Genomic DNA, 23,899 nt, shown 5'->3' with positions numbered 1-23,899 from the left:
ACTACAGAGCATGGCCCATGAAAACTGGTTTCAGTAACATACAGATGATTATCTCTGGACATAATGTAGTCATGAAAATTCAGTAGCAAAATGATAGCTTTAAAAAAAAAGTGACACTTAGAAATTAGCCTCCCTTCTAAACTCAAAAAAAGGAATTGTAGTGGAAATTAAAAACCTAAAACTGAGAGAAGAATGGGGAAAATGTCTGTCAGAACTTCAGGACCGCAGCTAAGCCTGCGCTTAGAGCTTTCGTCCTCATCTCAGAGACCCTTCCAGTCATTACAAGAAGAAACGCCTCCCAGCTTTTTACGAAGTCACTACACAACAAGGAGCGAAAGAAGAAAACTGATTGTAGAGACTGATTTCATACATGAGTGTGGATTCTCTAAACTTCTAAGTTAAAAGCTTGCAAACCATATATAGCAATGTATTTTAAAGTCATGACCAAGGATATGTGCTCCAGTGTGACAATGTAAACACCAATGTGTACATGGTAAAAATTATTCAGAGTGATTCACAGACAGAATGAGAAAAGCATTTGATTACAAATTAAAGCTGTTCATGATTTTCTTTGCAGCCTAGGACTAGAAAGCAAGCAGGTGAAACTGATAAGTATCTCTAGAAAATCTAGAGTAGACTTGATTCTTCACAGTGAGGCATTAGAAGTATTCCCTTTAAAGACAAGAACCAGAAGGTGGGACCTACAGTTGCTATTTGTCTTCAGCACTGTGCTGGCGGCCTTAGCAAATGCAGCATACCAAATAAATAGATAAATGTCATTGTTTATAGACTATGATTTATACATAAAAATTCCAATTGAATCTGTAGAAAAAGATTAATAGAAAAGTTTAGCAAGTTTACTGGAGATCTACAAAAATCACTTGCATCCTACAAATCACTACAAGATATTCCATATGTGCCTGTTTGTTTTTAATAAAAATGTAAAACCTTATCTATAACTAGGAATATGACCTTTATGGGAAAACAGTTTAAAACCTCATTGAATATATTGAAGACCTGAATATAAATATCAAGATTTACCATGTTTATCAATGTGAGGATATCTTTAGAATTTCTGAACAAGTTAGTCTGTGCAATTAATGAAATTGCCATCAAAATCCCAATAGAGATTTTCATGGAAATTGAGAAACTGATTGTAATAGTCATAAAGAAGACCAAAGAGAGCCACGAATAGCCAAAAACATTTTAAAGAAAAAAAGTGAGGGGCTTCACCATATTAGATATCAAGACTTAGTAAAGCTGGCTGAGTGTGGTGGCTTGCACCTGTAATCCCAGCACTTTAGGAGGATTAGGCAGGCAGATTGCTTGAGCCCAGGAATTCGAGACCAGCCTAGGCAACATGGCAAAACCCTGACTCTACAAAAAATACAAAAATTAGCTGAGTGTGGTGGTATGTGCCTGTGGTCCCAGCTACTTGGGGCTGCTGAGGTCGAGGCTGCAGTGAGTCGTGTCCCACACTGCACTCCAGCCTGGGAGACAAAGTGAGACCCTGTCTCACACAAAAACAAAAACAAAACTTGGTAAAGCTACTGAGATGGTGTGGCTTTGGCAAAGAATTCTACAAAGAGACCCCCTCCACTACATGAGCTTGTTACATGTTAGAATGCCATTATAATTCAGTGAGGAAAGAGTGGACTAGTAAATAGTGATTATCCACAAAGTAGAAAAATAAAATTAGATGTTTTGTCTCAACATAAATATGAAAAGCATGAACTGTACAGCTTTTAGAAGACAACAAAACAGAATATCTTTACAGTTTGGGTGTAAGGCATTTTTTAACCATAAAAAGCCAAACTATAAAGGAAAATATTGGTAAGTTTGACTTTAATTTCTAAAAACCCAGAAGACATAAAATGAAAAGACAAGCCACAACCAGTAAAGAACCAGTAGCCAGGATATGAGAAAGAACATAGTATCAATAAGAGATAGTCTAATTTTTTTAAATGAACAAAGGATTCAAACAAGCAGCTGTCTGTGGAGGAAAACAAGGAGCAAACCAAATCCGGAGTAAATGGGACCTGTCAGTTACAGTAGTAAGTGGATGCTGTTTCATGCTCACCAGTCTGCTAATTCCTGTCTTAAGTTGTTAGAGAAAATAGAAAAAGTACAAAACCTGCCTGGCTCATTTTATGAGGGCAGTGAAATCTGAATTCCAAAACCAGATGAAGATAATTACAGAAAATGATCAGTTCATGCCACTTACGGGCTACTGAATGCAAAAATCCCGTGTAAGGTATTTGCTGACTGGATCCAACAGTGTATTAAAAATAATTTATAATGATTAGTTAGGGTTTTATCCTGGAAGGCAAGGATGGCTCAAAGTCAGAGAAATCTGTCAGTTTAATCTCCATATATGGTATTAAACAAAGTCATTTGATTTTTTTTTATAAGGTTCCATAGCTATATATGATTAAAACTCTGAGAAAACCAGTAACAGAAGTGAATTTATTCTCTGCCTCTTGGTCTCAAGCCATCCTCCCACCTCAGCCTCCCAAGTAGCTAGGACTAGGACTACAGGCACACGCCACCATGCCCAGCAAATTTTTGTAGGTTTTTTTTGTAGTGACGGGGTTTCACCATGTTGCCCAGGCTGGTCTCAAACTCCTGAGCTCAAGCAATCCACCTGCCTCCACCTCCCAAAGTGCTGGGATTATAGACGTGAGCCACCGCACCCAGCCATGAATTTCATTAACTTGGTATAAGTTAAATACCAATATCAAAGTGCTACAGCAAAACTTATCCCTAATGAGGAAATTTTAGATGCATTCACTTTAAGACAAAGACCAAATAAGGATGTCCATTTTCACTGCCAGTGTTAGGCAGTCCTGGAAGGAAAAGGAAATAGAGTTATAGGTAAAGATCAGGAGGAAGTGATAAAACTGTTGTTCTTTGCAGGTGGTAATGATTACCTACAACCAAGTCAGTAGCAAACTTGTAACTAATAAGAATTCAGTAAAGCTATTGAGTAAGGAATCAGTTTTAAAAATTAGTAGTCTTTTTCTTCATCAATAGTAAGCAACCAGAACCTACAATAAAAAGCAAGGTATTATTCCAAAACACATCAAAATATAAATTATTCAGGAATGATCTTAACCCAAGTCTCTATAGAGAAAACTTGAAGAAATCTGGACAAGTGGAGACCATGGCATAGCTTAGTGCTGCAAAGACATTTGCCATCTTGAAGTTAGTGTTTAACACAGTCTCAATCCAAATTTCAGTTGGATTTTTAGAAGGAACGTAATACTCTAAAACTTATATGGAAAAATAAAGGTTCCCAAATTGCTTAGCGGTAACCAAAAGGGAAGACTGAAAAAGAGACTTGCCCTGCCAGGTACTCAGTCACACTGCAAAGTCACAGTGATTGGAACAGTTTTGATACTAGCGTCCAAACAGGTCCAGGTGTCAGTGTGATGAAATAGAGGGATTAATAATGGGGAGGAGAGAGGAAGAGCTGGCTCACCAAAAGGAAAAGTCAGGGAAGATCCTCCCTAATCTACATCCTAAAACAGCTCCAGCTGGATTAAAAGACAATAAGAAAAACATATGCAGTGCTTTCTGTGCACCAGGCCCTGCTCTCTACACACTTCATGTGTGGTAACTCATGGATTATTCTTAGGCACCCTATAAGATAGGTACTGGGATTATTATCCCTGCTTTCCAGGTGAGGAAACTTAGGCACTAGAGTTAAGTGATGTGGCCGGAGGCCAGAGTCTCATAATGGTTAATAAAAGAAATAGAGAATGTCTTCTTAATCTGTGGGCAGAAAGGGATTTCTGTATCTATCTATTTCATCTGTCTGTCATCTATCTGTCTGTCTGTCTGTCTATCTAATCTATCATCTGTCAGTCTGTATCTAATCTAGATTTTTTTTTTTGAAGACGAGGTCTCGCTCTGTTGCCCAGGCTGGAATGCAGTGGTGTAATCATAGTTCACTGTAACCTCCAACTCCTGAGCTCAAGCAGTCCTCCCACCTCAGCCTCCCAAGTAGCTGGAACTACAGGTGTGTGCCACCACTCCTGGCTTAATTTTTTTGTTTGTTTACTTTTTTATTTTTGTGGCCCAGACTGGTCTCAAACTCCTGGCTTCAAGTGAGCCTCCTTCCTCGGCAGGACTTCTTTAAAAAAACAGAAAGCCTTCAAAAACAGAAACTATAATGCAAAGAGTTTAGTTAGATTATATTAAAGTTAAGAATTTCTGGCTGATAAAATGCTGCAGACAAAATTAAGAGGCTGATGGCAAACTAAAAAAAAAAAAAAATCTGTAGTAGCTAAATCAACAAGAGACATTAAATATTCAAGGACTTCCTATAAACTAGTAAGAAGAAGAAAACCCAAATCAGAAAATTGGCAAAAGATAACAGTTTATAGACAAACCTTAAAAGCTTAAAAAAAAATTGCTCAAAACTCAGAGAATTATAAATAACAATATAGCACTTGATACTCTTCTTACGTGAGCAGCAGTTAAAGGTGGATGATACTGAGTGGCGGTGGGCTGCAGCCTGCGGGGCCCTGGTGGCCTGCTGGTGAGGAATACAGACCGGGACAGTCATTCTGGGTAGTAGCCCGGGGTTCTTTGTAGGTAGAAAAATGGCCTACAACTCTCCACTCCTGGGTGTCAAGTACTGAGAAATGCCCAGACAGGTCTGCCGGGGCCATGGACAGTGATGGTCGTCACAACACCCTGCATGGAAGTGTGGAGGTGGAGGGCAGCTTTGGTTGGGAGAAGCCACACAGTGTGGTAGGTGCATGCCACGGGTGCTGTGCCACAGTCAGCAGGGACAGTGGGTCTCCCCAACTGGCTGAGTTAAGAGGTAAATACGATGAGATGTAGGGTTGAATCCATCCCAGTTAGTGACTCAGAATACACATATGTTATGACTATATATTTTTTAAAGAATTAGAATTAGAAACACATTAGTTGCTTTGAAGGGAAAGGAGTGGAGAGTGGGGATGAAGAAGAGTACTTAAGAATGGACCAGCTAATTCAGATGTTCACTGAATCATATGATTTTCACTCATTTTCCTACTTATGAATTGCTTGGAACTATCTGGAAATGACCCAAGAAAACATCCTAATGAGGTTTTTCATAAGCAAAATCCAGGACAGAATCAGCTCTGAGTGATGGACCTTTCCACAAGGAACCTCTAACTGACCTTTCACTCTTATTAGTGCCATTTCAATGATGTAAAAAGGAGACTCACAGACTGAATAGGCAGAGTCTAAATTTCTGGCCCACAGAGCTGAGGAAAGTGTCTCTTGTGTCTTTCTCCACCAAGAACCATCTCAGGGGGGAAAACAATCCTTCTGGGTCTCGTTTTCCCCAAATCCTCTGTGCCCTTAGGGTCAGCTCTTGGCCCCCACTTCTCCCTCGTGGCATTTGTGCTTCTTACACATTGTTCGAGGGCAACTCGAGGAGCCGTGAAATCTGATGCAGTCATCACGGTGACCTCCTCATGTGACTGAGACTTCCAGCCAGCAAGCTGATGGGGTCTGTCTTGCTGCTTTAATGGTGGGCTTCGCCCCAAAAGCAAAGTGCTTTAACTAAAGACTCATTCCTTCAAACAGGTTCTTTGACACCTTCACCGAGTCTGCAGTTTTGCTTACGTGCAGTCGTGGACATATTATTCCCCCAAATTCCTCATTTCTAGGAGTATTCTGAAACTCTTGTACATTTCTTTTTCTGTTTTGCACACTGGGCTTCAGAGTGTTGAAATCCTATCGGTATGTACAGTGTTATGGGACCATTCTTTATCAGACGCCAGCCACATTACATTGTCCCTCTTTTGGTTCCCACCTGTGTGCAACCCTTTCCTTTTGTGATTCCCCAGTCACTGTCTGTGGTCCCTGTGATCATGCACCCTGCGCATGCTCGGTCCCAGGACGCTTTGCCTCTGTGGCAGTCATGACTCCAGAGCCATCTGCATGTGACCTCATCCTCTGGTGCCTAGGTGCTGGTCCCTAGGGTGTTTGATGTGCCTGTCATCCTCTTTACTGCAGTGAGGAAGGGAAACTGTCTACCTCTCAAGATGCTGCTTGTAAAGACGCGGAGGAGAGCCCCGAGACTGCAGAGGCAAAGTGTGCCGCGCCCCGACCTCCCAGCAGTAGTCCCGAGCAGAGGTAACCACCCGCCTCCTCACACCCACCCTGGCCCTGCCCCGACCTTGCCTGTTACTTCCTGGGAGTTGGAAGGGGACTAGAGGGGTGGTTTACAGCTGTGCTCAAGTCTTCGGCCACTGACCTGGCAGGACAGGGTTTTCTCAGTCCTTACTGAGCTGATTCCGACTGAACTGAGAACTTAGAAACAGCAGTTCCTCTCCTTAGCACAGAAGCTGAAAACCAGTTTTTAGAGACTCTTTAACATCATTTGCTCTTTCAGAAGTGGGTCTGAACAGAGGGGTCTCCTCGCCCTTGTTGGTGAGGTAATGAGCTCAGGGTGGCATTGAGCCCCTTCAGGACTTGAGTTCTCAGTGGCCCCACTAAAGTCATGCAGCTGCCAGGCACAAGCAGATCGTAGTGCCTGTTTGCCCACAGTCCTGCCTGTGTGACAGAAGGAGAACTTGCTGGAGGCCCTTTCATACATGTAGCTAAATAATTCTTAGTGCTTAAGTGACTCCCTGTAATCTTAAGTATGAAATGCCCACTCTCAGAGCTGTGTCACTTGGAATGTGATGTTTTGTTTCTAGTCACTCTTTGCTTAGCCTGAGCCAGTGGTCTGAAGGGATGGGCCAGTCTAAGCCTCAGCCGCCTGGAGCCCATGCCAGGCCCTTAGCAAGACTGAGCATGGCCCAAAGATGAGGCTGCGCCCCTGGTCCACAGGAAGCTTTGTTCAGCACTTCCCACAATTAACTTCTGTGAGCACATGTAGCTCAGATTGTATATTCCTTCCCTAAGGAATAAAGTGACCTTTAAAGCTATTTCAGAGAAGTTTTAACCCCCCACCCCCACCCCATCCTCCCCAAAATCTTGCCAGCATTGTGTGAGAGCATAACCAGTGGGAACCAGCAGGGAGCACTCTTTGTTGGTCCAGAATCCTGTATTCACAGTGTAGTAAACTGTTTGTGTTCTTCCTGTGGAAATCGTAGCCAAAATAAAGCATCTGTTTTTGTGATTAAAAATATCTTTTTGCGGCCGGGCGCGGTGGCTCAAGCCTGTAATCCCAGCACTTTGGGAGGCCGAGACGGGTGGATCACGAGGTCAGGAGATCGAGACCATCCTGGCTAACACAGTGAAACCCCGTCTCTACTAAAAAATACAAAAAAACTAGCCGGGCGAGGTGGCGGGCGCCTGTAGTCCCAGCTACTCGGGAGGCTGAGGCAGGAGAATGGCCTGAACCCGGGAGGCGGAGCTTGCAGTGAGCTGAGATCCGGCCACTGCACTCCAGCAAGGGGGACAGAGTGAGACTCCGTCTCCAAAAAAAAAAAAAAAAAAAAAAAAAAAATCTTTTTGCATATAAAACAAATTGAGAACTGTTTGAGCATGTTGGCTCTAGCGAAGGCTTTGAGGGGAAGAGGCAGGGTGGCCTCTAGCACTGGGAAGTCACCTCAATTCTGCTTCTAAGGATTGGGCAAGTCACTCTTTTTCTTGGGGTTTTCAATGTATTTTTCTAATGGTCCTTTATAGGTCTAATTCCCAATCAATTGTGTCAGCTCTGATTTCTACCTATAAATTTCCTTTATATTGAGGGCTGCCTAGGAGGCAAGATCGTCCAGGTCCGTCCCAGTTTGGGGAGTTGCTTCAGGGGAATATTCTTGGTTTTTCTGTCATAAGGATGCACAAAGCTCTGGAGTCATTTCCTTGGCTTTCCAGAGCACAGAAGCATCGTTTGCGTAAGGGGAAACCACTTGCTCTCCTGTGGCTGGGAATGCCTGCTCTGAAGAGCCCTGCCCTAACCTGCAGGGCCAAGGGATGGAGGAAAAGCTGGGGTGAGCCAGTGGAAGAAGAGGGGCATCACTCGGGTTCATGCCTTTGTCCATCTGTCCTTCTTCCATCTGACACACATTTGTGTGTGGTGGCCACTGGTCTAGGCCAGTGCAGCACACGGACACCCAGTAATCTCGGGGCATACTGGAGGCACGTTCATGAAGAAGCCACGAAGAAGGGACAGGGGTCCGTGTGAGCTGGGGTGCGGGGGAGAGGATCTCTGAGAAGGTGACACTGGAGCAGGCATTAGGGCAGACCTAGAGTGCGCCCTAGATTGCACGTGTTCTAAAGCGACGTATAACAACATGGGAGATAGAAGCTCACCCGTCTTCCCTGTGTGGTTCCCGTCCCAGCCAGATAATGCACTGCAGTTCCTTGGATTGGCAGGCGCACCGTTTACTGTCACACTTAGGAAAGATCTGCAGTGCCACATGATCTCACTTTTCACAACTGTTTTATCAAGCATGTTCTTTGTGCTTCCGGTGTGCTAAGCACGCTGCGCACATTTATGTCCTTATTCCATATGTACACTAGTGAAGCCTTGTGGGCTGTGAGAGGGTTATTTTCCCTTTTTACAGAGGAGAAAACAGAACTGAGAGGGGCTAAAAAATCTACTTATAAGATCATTCAGTTTGTTCAGTGAAGGCAGGTTATATACCGGCTATGTCTGGTTCCAGAAGTCTCAGTTCCTATGTCTCTCATACATGGAGCCACCATCAGATGTAAGTGAGCAGAGTGGACTGTGTGTGCAGAGCTGACTTCTTGGCTCACTGTATAACCAGCAGGTGTAAGGCATGGAAAGCATTCTAGCTGTAAATTGTGAATGGTAATGGAAAAGTGCTTGTGGGCATCCCAGTTACAGCCCTAAGCACCCTTTCCCAAGTCTGCTTGATACAATTTTGGTTAAGCCCTCCAGAATATATTGTATATTCAAGTTGTAATTTTGGCAGGAAGGTGAAACCTGGACATTTTGTTATATACTGTCCCACCTCTTACTCCTTCCCAGTTTTGAGCCTAACATTTGCTTTGCGGGAACATGTTCTTCAAGCGGAGACCTTTTTTTCCCCAGTAGTTTGTTTTATTTGCAAACCTTTTCTTTCATTTCTCCCCCTCCCTCCCCCCCACCTTTCCTAGTAGCAGAATCTATTTCACCTGTTTCCAAGTGAAATAGTATGTGGATTCCAGTGTGTGGGTCACATAAAAGCGTTCTTGAAGGAGGGGTGAGCACATAGCTCCTGAAGGCTCTGGAAGCCACACTTTATACCCCACTGACCTAGTCTCTCCCTGTGCTTCTCAAGGCCGCGGTGGGGCGGTTTTCCCAGAGCATTTGCTCTGCTGCAGCCCTTGCCAAATGCCTGCTCACCTGGTGATGAAGCTTAGATGCCACTCAGATTTTTCTAGAGCTTTATCTCCATTCATTTACATGTCATTTTATTAAAAACTATTGAGTTCAAAACAATATTAAAATAAGCGGTCCCTGCCCTTGGGGAGCTCAGCGAAGTGGGTTTTGGTTTTCGTGTTTCTGCCGCAAGTACCTCTGATGCCTGTCTGTTGCTCCCTAGGACTGGCCAGCCAAGCGCACCGGGTGACACTTCAGTGAATGGCCCCGTATGACGGGTGACGTCTGCTGCTGCTGACTGAGGACTGCAGACCGCCACCACTCAGGGGCTCTGGAGGGGTCAGCTGGAGCCCACCAAGCTGTCACTGCTGCACTCACTCTGCAAGGGATCAGGACCAGCAACCTTTATATTCTAGATTCTAAGACATTGTACAGAGAAATTCAGAAGTGTAAAAATATTGCACATTGACAAATACCAAGAATTTTTGCGTATGTTTATATTGTATTGTTCTAAATAATGGGTAGCCTGTGAAATAAGATCTTGCCACCCATGTAATAATAGTAGTAATACTATAGTTAAAATGGCTGTAAGAATAGTTTTATAAAAGTGAATACACAGATCTATTGTATTTGAAACATAACTATTTGACAATTATTAGTGTGACCAAAGTATTAGGCGGTTTTCATACATTTTTCACCTTGTACAAAATTATGAATTCATTTTTCTTCCAGGCTGGCAAGGAGTTGTAGAATGAAAATGCCCTCTAAGTGTTATTTTGGTTGTTCTAACTTACAAAAGTGATTTTGAATAAGAAATATTTGGTGTTCTTTTTATAACCAGTTTTCGATTGGTAATTGTTTTCTGTATTGTTTAAAATGGATCAAAAATGTAAGTCTATTGGTAGAGATTAAGTATTTATTGCTACATCATAGTTGATAAATTGATGTTATTGTAAAGCCATATGTTCTGTTCAAGTCTTGTTTGCTTGAAATGATTATTCCTACAAGTGAAACACTAGACTATTTGGAGTGTATATGGCTTGTGTTTGGGGTTTTTTTTTTTTTTTTTTTTTTTCTCTTTTTTTTTTTGGCTTTTGTTTTTGTTTTTTGTTTCGTTTGGTAGTTCATCTGCCTTTTAACCCATTCACCAAAATTTACCTTGTTAACAAGCATCACCAATGAACATTTCAGAGCAATCTGCATATTTAACAGACCTAAATCCTATTAGGCAAGTCAGTTGAAAATGCTCGTGCTGCTAATGGAATTAGAGTGCGTTCATTTTACAGGCTAGTATTTTAAAAGTAGAAATCAAAATCTGGCACCGAAGCATGCTAATTGTTTACTGTACCTTGTGAGGTTTTCACTCATAAATTTAAACCAGTGTATTTTTTTAGAACTGGTTTGTGTATATATATAGTGATTATGGATACTAATTCAATGTAATTTATAATTTTCTATGTCAATATAAAAATACATCATAGCCTTCTCAAACAGCTGAAGCAATATATTGTATATTGCCATATCGTCTGGTGAAAGGGTTAAATTACTTCACCTCTTGCACTTTTAGATGCAAATCAGTTTTTCATTTCTGTAATAGAAAATTATTCACGTATTTTTACATCATTTGTTTTTCCTGACCAGTATTTAAAACCAAAAGGATATTCTGAAAAATGGCCAACAATTTTTTTAGAAATAGCATCCCAAGCAGCGTGCCTAAACATTACATTGCATATGGAAATAAAAGAATCAAACGTCTAATGCCTTATTTCTGATTTCCTTTTTCATTTGAAGTGGTGTAGAGACTCCAGCACTCACAGGACGGTGGAGTCAGCAGTAAGCCCTGGGACAGGTGGCAAGAGTGGCTCCTTTGACCTTTGCACGCCTCCTGAGGAACCCACTTTCCCGGGTGAGCTCCTCTCTGAAGAGACTGTCCTCGGGCCTCCTCTGGAATCGGCACTGCCAGAGGACAGGGCTCCTCCTGCTTGCCTCAGGACTGCCTGGCTTGTGTGGCATTGGACTTCGGGAATTGCTGGTAGATAACATGCTCTGGTCTCACCTGGTGGCAAGCTTTGCCAGCCCTGGCCAGGGTTTGGCTCCAGTGGTGGCACATATGGCCTCCGTGGTATGGACCTGGTGGCTTCTCCATCCCACTGTGGCCTCCGTGGTATGGACCAGGTGGCTTCTCCATCCCACCGTGGCCTCCGTGGTATGGACCAGGTGGCTTCTCCATCCCACCGTGGCCTCCGTGGTATGGACCAGGTGGCTTCTCCATCCCACCCAAGATAACAGTGTCTCGCTTCACCCACGGGCTGCTAGTGAGGGAGCCCCTGGGACTTTTCTTTGGGGCAGCATTTTGTTTTGTCTTTCGTGGCAGGGAAAGGATGTGATGATGGGGAGGACAGTTCTTTTGGAGGTTGGAGGGGCCAAGCCAAGGACAGGAGCGAGCGTGCCCTCATTTTGTTTCTACTTTAATTTCTGTGTGTCGGCCATACTGAATTATGAGACTAACAGATGTCTACAATACAGTACCTGTATTCAAAATAACAAAAATAAAGCCTGATTCTTTGTTTCTAGAAATCTCTTGTACCTTGCTTGGGCTTTTAATGGGTTGATGTGTCCTGCCATTAGGTCCCGTGTTACACTAGGTCCTGTGTGAGAAAGACCGCACTGCACTGGGCGAGAGTGGCCTCTGGGATCAGGGGCTCATCCTCCCCACTGCAGTAGCCCAGGTGCCCAGAATAGGCAGTGCCTGACACTGGTGCTCAGTCTTGGGACGGTTCCAAGGGTTCTTCTGGACCTCCAGGTGGTTAACTTTATGTGCAGCGTGCCCCACCTATGTTGTTTGGCTTCTAGCCCAAGTCACACTCAGGTGCTCCATAATGATTCTTCAGATGTGATGCTTATTACATCTCCTTATTTTTCATTTTCCCTTCACCTATTTCCTTAAAAACATGTTCTCTAGCCATTACCTCCTAGCAGGTCCTCTGCACAGCCTTTTGCTTTCTGGGCACGCACTCATTCCTGCGTGCCTGGGCCCACAGGCATCTCACACGGCACTGAGTATACACCTCTGCATGCCTGGGCCCACAGGCGTCTGTCTCTGAGCTGTCTGGGCACACACCTCTACATGCGTGAGCCCATAGGCATCTCACTGGCAATCGTGTAACCAGGCCATGAGCTCTCCAGCCGGGTGGCTCATCACAGCCCAACTCAGCCACTCATGATGGTGTAACTTTAGGCAGGTCTTTGTCTCAGCTTTTTCTGTCAGGTGGGGAAACAGTAGGAACAAGTTCAAAGACTAGAATAGCTTTTTACTTACGGTAAATGTTTAGTAAACGTTAGCTAACTTGTACTCACTTAACCCCATAATGTCACCTGCTAGCTTTTCTAAATTCCCACTTCAATCCCACCTATTATTTAAAACCTTTACCTTCAGAAAAGCTGAGCATCTTAATCAGATGGGTTTCGTTGTCCTTTAGCTTCCAGGGTCAGCTGCATCTCACGTGCCAATCTGGCCACCACCTGTGTCTGTGAATAAAACTGGCTATTCGTATGGAAAGAAATGAAACTTTATTCCTACTGCACGTCATACACAAAAATTCATCCAAAATAGATTTACAGATTCAAACATGAGCACTTAGACAATGAAGTTTTTAGAAGAAAAAATTATCTAAAATGTAGGATGGGCAAAGGCTGCTTCGGATACAGAGCACATACCATAGAAGAAAGAAATTGGGCTTCCATCAACATGAAAATTTTCTGCCCTTGAAAATCGACAAGCAAGCAGTGGAATGCCACGCAAGAAATCACACTTGTCCTGACAGAGGACTCAGACCTCAGATCTATATAGGGGAGAAAACGGCAAATCAAAATTAAGATGAAAAGCCCAATTTAACAAATGAGCAAGAGACTTGAACACAGATAATCACAAAGAAGGCACAGATGTTCCCTGACTTACGATCCATGCCGGCTGCTTTCCCTCGCAATGGCACAGCTGGCTATGACTGCCACTCCCTGCCACCGCTCAGTACTGCAGGAGGGCACCGTGCCGTCAATCAGCAGCCCAGGAAAAGATCGGAATTCAGAAAGTGGCTTCTACTGAGTGCTTAATGCTTTCACACCATCGTAAAGTCCAAAAACCTGAAATCGAACCATCTTAAGTCAGAGACCTGTGTATACATGAGTGTCCAATAAGAACATGGAAAGTTGTTCAACATCATCGTTGCCTAGGGAGGGCAAGTTAGAATCACAAAAAAGGTCCCATTTTCCATGTATTAGTGTTCACATGAAAAAGACATCACCAATTAGTAATGAGAAGGTGCAGCTGCTAGAACTCAGCTACTGCTGTCTGAAATAATACAGAAAACTAGCGGGCAAATTCATTTTTTTGGTTTGGGGGTTTTAAAAAATTAGACATAATCCTGCAGACTCTCCTAGATACTCAGTGCAAATATATGTCCACAGATGATTTGTACAAGGATGTTTACTGTCACTTTATTCATAATATGTCTAACAAGAAGGTGGATAAGCAGATTCTGGTGTACTCATACGATGGACTTCTACTCAGTAACCAGTGGGGGTGAACCGTGATGAATGCAGCCATGTGTATACATCTCAAAAACATGTTAAAGGCTGGGCATGGTGGCTCACACCTGTAGTCCCAGCACTTTGGGAAGTCAAGGCAGGCAGATCACTTGAGGCCAGGAGTTCAAGACTAACCTGGCCAACATGGCGAAAACCCGTCCCTAATAAAATGTTAACAAAAATTAGCCCAGCGTGGTGGTGCATGCCTGTAATCCCAGCTACTCAGGAGGATGAGGCACAAGAATCGCTTGAACCCAGGAGGCGGAGGTTACCGTGAACTGAGATCTTGCCACTGCACTGCAGCCTGGGTGACAGAGTGAGAGTCTGTCTCAAAAGTAAAGTAAGTAAATGAATAAAATGTGTTAAGCGAAAGAAGTGAGATATGTAAGCGTCTATACGAAGCTCTAAAACTGACCAAACTGATTGATGATAGAAATTTGAGTAGTGTGTTCGCCTGGTAGGGAAGGGGGAAGGACGGGCTGTAGAGAGCACAGGGCACCTGGGGTGAGGGAAGTCTTCGCAGCTTGTTGGCGATGGTGGTTGCGTGAGTGTATACATGTGTCCAAACTCATCGAAACCTACGCTTAAGCCCTATGCATTTGATTGTACGTGATTTGCCCCTTAATCTTTTAGAAGACCTATGGAAAAGGGAAAATAAAAGTAAAGCATAGATAGCATTGTGAGGGAGAACACACCCGCCGTGGCACGCACTGTGGCCCCGGAACTGCCTTTCCTACCCCGCCGAGGAGAGACTGAGGAGCAGGGCACGCTCTGGGCTCCAGCCTGGATTTGCCCATCCATGGAGAGGACACATTCCGGATTGTTCTCTTCCACACAGTAGACTTTCTGTCCCGCTGAAGGGAGAGGTCTGCGTCCCTGGGTTAGACACATCTCATGGAGGCCTCTGCCCGCGACCGGGGAGGGGGACATTTTTCTAATCCAGGGATGAAGTCAGAGAACTAATCCAAACCATGCCCCTCAAGCAACGTTTAGTTTTAAAAAGAAAAATAAAAGGATGTTGAATCCATTTGTCCGTCGTGTCTTATTTCCCAGAGGGCACTTCAGGAAGGCTGAAGGGGGCACGATTATCTCCACTAAAACTCCAGCTAGGCGCTTGTCACAGGAGGAGGTGGAAAGCCGTGGTTTGTATGAAGGGAGTGGTGTGAAGATGGGAGAACAGGCCACGCCAGCTGCTGCTTCCCTTCTCGGGGACAGCCACGCTCTAACTGCAGCTCCAGGGCTGCGGCTAATGGTTCAAAGGCCCAGTCACGGGGTCCTGTTGGGAGGAGGTGCTTGTGCCCTGGCCTCATGTTTCTCTGTGGGATCTTGGCACTAGAGGAGTGCCCTTGGCCTCTCCACACTTGCACTCTCATGGGAGCTTAGTGACATCGCTGAGAGATTTTGGCGACTTGCACTTTTGGTTCAGTCAAAAATGCTTTCTAGGCTGGGCAGGGTGGCTCATGCCTGTAATCCCAGTGCTTTAGGAGGCCAAGACGGGCGGATTGCTTGAGCCCAGGAGTTCGAGACCAGCTGGGCAACACAGTGAGACCTCATCTCTATAAAAAAGTAATACAAATTTAAAAGCCAAACTACGAAGTTTTTTTTCCCCCCATTTGTCTTTCCAGCCCTAATTCTCACTTGTTTCTGAACTTTGGTGTCAGGAGTAGGAGGAAGTTCCCCTAAACCCCCTCTTTCCTAAACAAACCAAGAAATACGTTGTTACACTAAATCTGTTTTTTCTCTTTAGAAGACAGGTGGTCAGACTGGGGTTGAAACTAGAACCCAGGAATATGCTATTGATGTAGTAATCATAAAAGTGACAGGCTGAAAATAAGTGGATAGAAAAATAGGGTACGAGCAGAAAATAAGAGTATTCATATCAGGCAAAGCAGAGTTTAAAAGCACTGTGCAGGGGTAAGATGCTCTTCATCAAACTATAAATACAGTAGTGGAACAAAACAATTAGAAATGTAAGGAAAGGGTCTTCTGTTTCTAGCTATTAGAGTAATTTTATCGGAACGCACATCCTGCCAACAATGATAAAAGTTGGGCTTTTTAAAAACTGGCTTTAAACATTTTACAACTAGAGTACTTGAGCCCGGGAGTTCGAGACCATCCTGGGGAATGTGGCAAGACCCTGTCTCTACAAAAAAAATTTTTTTTAAATTAGTCAGGCATGGTTGTGCGTGCCTGTGGTCCCAGCTACTCGGGAGGCTGAAGTGGGAGGATTGCTTGAGCCAGGGAGGTCAAGGCAGCAGTGAGCTGTGATCACACCACTGCAGTCCAGCCTGCATGACAGAGCAAGACGCTGTCACACAACAAAACAAACAAAAAATCAACACAAACTAGGAACAGAAGGAAACTATGTCAATGTAAAAGCCATACGTAAAAACCCACAGCAAACATTTTACTCATTAGTGAAAGACAAAGATTTTCCTCTAAGAACAAGAACAAGGCAGGGATGCCCTCTTTCACCACTCCTATTCAACAGAGCACTAAGTTCTAGCCAGAGAAATTAAGAAGAAAAAGAAATACAAGGCATTCGATTTGGAAATGAAGAAGCAAAATTATCTCTGTTTGCAGGTAATATGATTTGAAAATGTAGAAAGCCCTAAAGTGTCCACACACACAAACACTATTAGAACTAATAAATGAATTCAGCAAAGTAGCAGGATACAAAGTCAACACACAAAAATCAGCTGAGTGTGGTGGCCCACACCTCTAATCCCAGCACTTTGGGAAGCTGAGGAAGGAGGATTGCTTGAGCTTGGGAGGTTGAGGCTACAGTCAGCTATGGTTACGTCACTGCACTCCAGCCTGGGCAATGTTGCAAGACCCTGCTCAAAACACACACGCACACACATCAGTGGTGTTTCTATATGATACCAACGAAGAATCTAAAAAAGGAAATTATAAAAATAATTCCTTTTACAATAGCATAAAAAGGATGAAATACTTAGGAATTAACCAAAGAAGTGAAAGGTGTGTACAAAAGAAACTACAAGACACTGCTGAAAGAAAGAAAATATTAAAATATGGAAACACATTCCATGTATAGGAATTGGGAGATATAATATTGCTAAAACGTTAATACTACCCAAAGCAATCTACAGATTCAATGTAATCCCTATCCAAATCCCAATGATGTTTTCTTGCAGACAGAAAAATCCATTCTAAAATTAATAGGGAATCTCAAGGGACCATAAACAGCCAAACAATCTTGAAAAAGAACAAAGCTAGAGAATGCATACTTCCTTATTTCAAAACTTACTACATAGCTACAGTAGTCAAAACACTACGGTAGTGGCATAAAGAGAGACACAGAAACCAATGGAATAGAATAGAAGCCCAGAAATAAACCCTGGCATGGTCAAATGATTTTTTTTTTTTGAGACATATCACTCTGTTGCCCAGGCTGGAGTGCAGTGGGGTGATCTCAGCTCACTGCAACCTCCGCTTCCTGGATTCAAGTGATTCTCCTGCCTCAGCCTCCTGAGTAGCTGGGACTACAGGCGTGCACCAGGACACCTGGCTAATTCTTTCTGTATTTTTAGTAGAGATGGGGTTTTGCCACGTTGACCAGGCTGGTCTCGAACGCCTGACCTCAAGTGATCCACTTGCCTCGGCCTCCCAAAGTGCTGGGATTACAGGCATGAACCACCGTGCCCGGCCTATGGTCAAATGATTTTTGACAAGGGTGCCAAGACCATTCAGTGGGGAAAGGACAGTGTTTTCAACAAATAGTACTGGGAAAACTGGATATCCACATGCAAAAGAACAGAATTTGACCCTTATCTAACACTATATACAAAAATCAAAATGGATCTAAGACCTAAAATAAATTCCTAGAAGAAAACATAGGGCAAGAGCTTCACAGCACTGGATGTGGCAGTGATTTCTTGGATACGACACCAAAGGCACAGGTAATAAAGGAAATAAATAGACAAATTGGACTTCATGAAAAGTTTTAAATATGGTTCATCAAAAGATACTGTCAATAGGCCAGGTGCAGTGGTGTATGCCTGTAACCCCAGCACTTGGGGAGGCCAAAGTGGGAAGATCCCTTGAGTCCAGGAAATGGAGACCAGCCTGTGCAACACCAGGAGACCCGTCTCTACAAATAATGATTTAAAAAAAAACACTGTCAACAGAGTAAGAAGGCAATTCGCAGAACAGAAAGTATTTACAGACCACATGTCTGATAAGTGATTAATATCCAGAATATTTAGAACTCCTAAAACTCAAGAACAAAGAAACAACCTGATTCAAAAATGGGCAAAGAATGTGAATAGACATTTCTCCAAAGACATTATGCAAATGACAAACACATATAAAGCTGCTCATCACTAATCATTAGAGAAATGCAAATCCAAACAACTACCTCACATCCATTAGGATGGCTACTATAAGCACATGTACACTCACACACATAAATGTTGGCAAGGATGTGGAGAAATCAGAATCCTTGTGCACTTTGGGAACATAAACGGTATAGTCGCTGTGGAAAACAGTATGGGGGTTCTTCAAAAAGTTAAAAATAGAATTTCCATATAATGCAACAATTTCACTTCTGCGTATATACACGAAAGAATTAAAAGCAGGGTCTTGAAGGGATATTGGACACTCATGTTCATGCCAGCATTATCCTCAATACCTACAAAGTGGAAATAACTCAAGTACCCATTGACAGAAGAATGATTAAGCAAAACGCCGTGTGCACAGAAAGTGGAATATTACTTAGCCTTAAAAAAGAAGGAAATGGTACAATACACTACAACATGGATGAAACTTGAGGACATTAGGCTCAGTGAAATAAGCCAGTCACAGAAAGGCAAATACCGCAGGATTCCACTTATTTGAGGTGCCTAGAGTTGTCAAATCCATAGAGACAGAAAATAGAGTGGTGGGTGCCAGGGGCTGGGGGGCTAGTGGATGAGGAGGTAGTGTTTAATGCTTAATGGATATAGAGATGAAGTTTTACTGGTGAAAAGAGTGCTGGAGATGGATGATTGTTGTGGTTATATAACATTATTAGGGGAATTTAATACCATTAAATGGTAACTTTTTTTTTTTTTTTTTTGCGATGGAGTTTTGCTCTTTTCACCCAGGCTGGAGTGCAGTGGAGCAATCTCGGCTCACTGTAACTTCCGCCTCCCAGGTTCAAGCAATTCTCTTGCCTCAGCCTCCTGAGTAGCTGAAATTACAGGCACAAGCCACTACGTTCAGCTAATTGTTGTATTTTTAGTAGAAACGAGGTTTCACCATGTTGTCCAGGCTAGTCTCAAACTCCTGACCTCAAGTGATCTGCCTGCCTTGGCCCCCCAAAGTGTTGAGATTACAGGTGTGAGCCACAGCAACCGAGTGAACTGAAACTTTAAAAAATGGTTAAGATGGTATATTTTATGTTATGTGTATTTTACCACATTTGGAAAACATATTGTACTACAGAGGAGTGAGTGGGTGGCTGAAAGGAGGGCAGAAATAACGGCCACACTTAAAGATCTAAAGGATAGGTGGTTCCATTTAATTCTCCAGTCTGGCCCTGTAGAAGCCAGATGACCCTGAATTTAACTAGAGTTTACAGCTGACTGAACCAGATCATGGCCCTGGTGGCGCTGTTGCACCAGACATGGTAACTTTGCTAGAGCAGAAAAATATGGCCTCAAATACACAGTATGTAAACCTTTGATTAGGCAAAGTTCTCTTCTAGTCCAAATCTTAATGTAATCATGAGCATGGTATCTCATCACATTTGCTGTATTCTACTAGTTAGAAGCAATATTGTGTCCATTCAGGCTGCTAACGAAATACCTTAGCCTGAGTACTTTATACGCAATAGAAATTTCTTTCTTGCAGTTCTGGGGCTTGCAGTGAGGTCTAAGATCAAGCTGCCAGCAGATCTGGTGTCTGGTGAGGGCTGGCCCTCTGCTTCCACGATGGAGCCTCGTTCCTGTGTGTTCACGGGGCAGAAGCGGCAGGAGTGCCTTTTGACCTCTTTTATATGGGCACCAATTCCATTTGTGAGGGTGGAGTCCTCATGCCCTAAACACCTTCCAAAGGCCCCCACCTCTTCGTGCTATGGTATTGGCCCACAAGTTTCAACATTTGAATTTTGGAGGATACCAAACATTTAGACCATAGCACACGAGTCCCACCCACAACCAAGAGTGGAGGTTATACAAGGACATGAACACCTGGAAGCAGGGATCAGGGGGTTCCCTTAACGTCTGTCTACTACACCTTCTAAAATAAAAGACAGGCTGAGCACTGGGGCTCACACCTGTAATCCCAACACTTTGGGAGGCTGAGGCAGGAGGATTGCTTGAGCCCAGGAATTCGAGACCCCATGCCTACAAAAAATTTAAAAAATCAGCCAGGTGTGGTGATGCACACCTGTCATCCCAGCTACTTGGGGGGCTGAAGCTGGATCGCTTGAGCCCAGGGATTCCAGGCTGCACTGAGCTGTGATTGCACAACTGCACTCCAGCCTCGGCAACAGAGCAAGACCCTGTCTCTAAAAAAATAGAATAAAGTTCGGGCGTGGTGGCTCACGCCTGTAATCCTAGCACGTTGGGAGGCTGAGACAGGTGGATCACGAGGTCAGGAGATCGAGACCATCCTGGCTACCATGGTGAAACCCCGTCTCTATCAAAAATACAAAAAATTAGCTGGGCATGGTGGCGGGTGCCTGTAGTCCCAGCTACTCGGGAGGCTGAGGCAGGAGAATGGCATGAACCTGGGAGGCGGAGCTTGCAGTGAGCCAAGATGGCGCCACTGCACTCCAGCCTGGGCAACAGAGCGAAACTCCGTCTCAAAAAAAAAAAAAAAGAAAAGAATAAAAAGGCAAATTGCTAGGCCGGGTGTGGTGGCTCACGCCTATAATCCCACTACTTTGGGAGGCCAAGGCAGATGGATCACCTGAGGCCAGGAGTTCAAGACCAGCTTGGCCAACATGGCAAAACCCCATCTCTACTAAAAATAAAAAAATAAGAAGAAGAAGAAAAAAGGAGGTTGGCATGGTGGCATGTGCCTGTAATCCCAGATTCTCAGGAGGCTGAGGCAGGAAAATTGCTTGAACCTGGGAAGTGGAGTTTGCAGTGAGCCAACATTGCACCATTGCACTCCAGCCTGGGTGACAGAGCAAGACTGTCTCAATTGCTGCATCTTGAGTCTCCTATTGTTGACGCTGTTGTGAGACCTCGGTTCTCATCTTCTTAGTTTAAAATAATTTAAACAAGAGACACACAGCAGAGGAGAGGTAACATAGAATAATTTATTACAAAAGAAAAAGAATACTCTGAAAGCTAGATGCAGAATAGAGAGTACACCCTGAGAGAGAGAATTCAGGGTGGGCTGCTTGTGAGGATGAGACAGCACAGACTGGGACTAGGTGTGAGAAACAAACTTGCCTGTTTAAACCCAAAGAACAGGACTCAGAGATCCAGAGGGCAGTGAAAGTGAGACTCTTAATGATGGTCTTACAGTGTCGGGTGTCTGATGGGCAGGCACACCCAGCACAGTTTCAACAAGCCATTTGTCCCCTAGTGCTCAGGTCTCTCCCCCGTTTCCTCATAGGCTGAGTACTATGGGGTCATAGTCTTCCCAGACGCCGCCTATCAGTTGTTGGGTTGGGGCTGTAGGTGTTTTATTTTTGGGGGTTATCCTGCTGCATCTTGTTGCAGCCCACAATGCATTGCAATCCTAGTTAGCTCAGGGGCTTTTCAAGTATTTGACTTACGACCTAAGTAGCTGGGCAGGCTGATAAGATGAGACAAAGCAAGCTATTTTGCAGGCTAGTAAACTTTTTATCTTAGACTAAACTTCTTTGGTTTGGGTGAGGGCAACTAAGAGTGGGGTGGTAGAGGGAGGAAGGGGGAGGCCGACAAGCGGGCATCGGCTATCCAAGCAGGGGCTAATATATCCTGTTTCTTCTGTAGTTTGCGGACCAAAGCCAATTTAAGGTGCTTTGCCTTTGAAATGAACCACCGTAGACATTGTTTCCTTCACTAGAGAGACTCCCTTTATGGCCGCCTTATGTGATTATTCATAAGCGGGTGAGAAGAGGTGTTATGAGGCAGCGTGTTCTGGCTGGTCCCCCAGCGTGCATGCACAGTAGCTGTACACAATTGTTCCTACATCACGTCTCATTAACATCTTAAATCTCCACCCAAGGTTGTGTTTGTTGTCGTTGTTGTTGTTTTTTCGGTGTTTTTTTAAGACAGAGTCTTTCTCTGTTGCCCAGGCTGGAGTACAGTGGCGCCACCTCAGCTCACTGCAACCACTGTCTCCCGGGTTCAGGTGATTCTCCTGCCTTAGCCTCCCGAGTAGCTGAGATTACAGGCACCTGCCGCCACACCTGGCTAATTTTCGTATGTTTAGTAGAGAAAGGGTTTCACCATGTTGGGCAGGCTGATCATGAATTCCTGCCCTCAGGTGATCCGCCCACCTTGGCCTCCCAAAGTACTGGGATTACAGGCGTGAGCCACTGTGCCCGGCCTGTTTTTTTTTTTTTTTTTTTTTTACCATTTTAAGGAGCAAAGGGTCAGTTTGAGGACAGGTCAAATCAAAGTGCACATGTTCTCTACAAGGGAAATTTTCTACTGCAGATAGTTTTGCTTGGATGAGCTCAATTACAAGGCGAATGATGAGGCTTGTTGTGTTGATTATACGGTCACCATGGTGGCTGTGTCCCGAGAACACGGTCACTTCCTTGACGACCTATCCTGCCTCACAATCACGAAGAAGGAAGCACCCGGTGTGCCTCTCTGGGTGTTGGAGGCAGCGCATTCCATGCCCAGACATACTGTGCCTGCTCGTGGGGTGACATGGAGGGCTGGCAGCTCTAAGTGGAGCCCCGAGCAGGAAACGGCTCTGCAGCCTGGGGCGCAGACAGCCCTGCTGCTCCAGCCATGTGATTTCACAGACAACGCCATGTTGGAGGAGCCCATGGTGGAAAAGGTGCCGTGTGAATTTTATGGCAAGCCCAGTGGATGAAGCACCAGGCAGTCCCTTGAGGTTCTGGAGCAAAGCCATGGCATCAGTATTGGAGAACTACACGGCCTTTGACAGACAGCTCTTGGAGTGCTACTTGGGCCCTGGTAGAGACCGAATGCTGGACCAGGGCACATCGAGTGCTACCATGTCCAGAACCTGTGATGAGCTGAGTTCTGTTGCATCCACCAAGTCATCAAGTTGTGTGGGAGCAGCCACACAGAAATGGCACATCCAGGACCAGGCTCAAGAAGGACTGAAGGCCCAGACGGGCTGCACAGGAAGGTTGCCTGGACCCTGCATCTGCCATCATGGTCACACAGGTGCCACTGTCTCAGCTCACACCTAGGCCCTTAAGGGGGGTCCCACCAACCAGCTAAAGCTTGCTTTGACAGATGGGTTAGGCTGGTATATAGGGTCCCACCAAAATGACTGGCAACTGCATGACAGCTTCATTAAGGATGGCCTTCAAAGGTGTGGAAAGTAAAAAAGTTCCTCTTCCAAGTTTCCCTTCTTATTTATTTATTTATTTATTTATTATTTATTTATTTATTTAGAGACAGAGTCTCACTCTGTCACCCAGGCTGGAGTGCAGTGGCATGATCTCAGCTCACTGCAAGCTCCACCTCCTGGGTTCACGCCATTCTCCTGCCTCAGCCTCCTGAGTAGCTGGGACTACAGGCACCTGCCACCACGGTTGGCTAATTTTTTGTACTTTCAGTAGAGACGGAATTTTGCCATGTTAGCCAGGATGGTCTCGATCTCTCGACCTTGTGATCCACCTGCCTTGGCCTCCCAAAGTGCTGGGATTACAGGTGTGAGCCACTGCACCCGACCAGTTTCCCTTCTTATTAAGGAATAAATCATAAATGTTAGAAATAGTAGTTTCTTTTAAAAACTAACTTCCTTCAAGCCTCCTTGCTTTTATACTAATAACTCTTTGTTAAGCCCTATCCTATGTAGCTGTGAGATACAAAGGAATGATACATTCTAGGTCCTTGTACTTTAACCAAGATATTTGTTCTAGACAAGCTCAAGCATGTC

General features: G+C 44.3%; 2 protein-coding genes across 32 annotated transcripts in view; both read left to right on the top strand.

The window, feature by feature from the left end:
• PPP6R3 (protein phosphatase 6 regulatory subunit 3) overlaps positions 1-11,857 on the top strand; it is a 160,169-nt gene extending 148,312 nt beyond the window's left edge. For 16 of the 31 annotated variants that reach the window (XM_050758155.1, XM_050758148.1, XM_050758147.1 and 13 more), the window contains one exon: positions 5,725-6,012. In XM_050758155.1, coding sequence (XP_050614112.1) covers positions 5,725-5,983 — 259 coding nt within the window. In that variant the 3' untranslated portion in view covers positions 5,984-6,012. The other 15 variants (XM_050758157.1, XM_050758156.1, XM_050758154.1 and 12 more) reach the window with 4 other exon arrangements.
• The window catches only part of IGHMBP2 (immunoglobulin mu DNA binding protein 2), a 556,281-nt gene that overhangs the window by 232,719 nt on the left and 299,663 nt on the right, over positions 1-23,899 (top strand). The window lies entirely within an intron of this gene.

The sequence above is a fragment of the Macaca thibetana genome, chromosome 14 (assembly GCF_024542745.1).
Source record: "Macaca thibetana thibetana isolate TM-01 chromosome 14, ASM2454274v1, whole genome shotgun sequence".
In the NCBI taxonomy this organism is placed as follows: domain Eukaryota; kingdom Metazoa; phylum Chordata; class Mammalia; order Primates; family Cercopithecidae; genus Macaca; species Macaca thibetana.
Note: the sequence above shows the minus strand (reverse complement) of the source record. Positions and strands in the feature narration are given on the sequence as shown.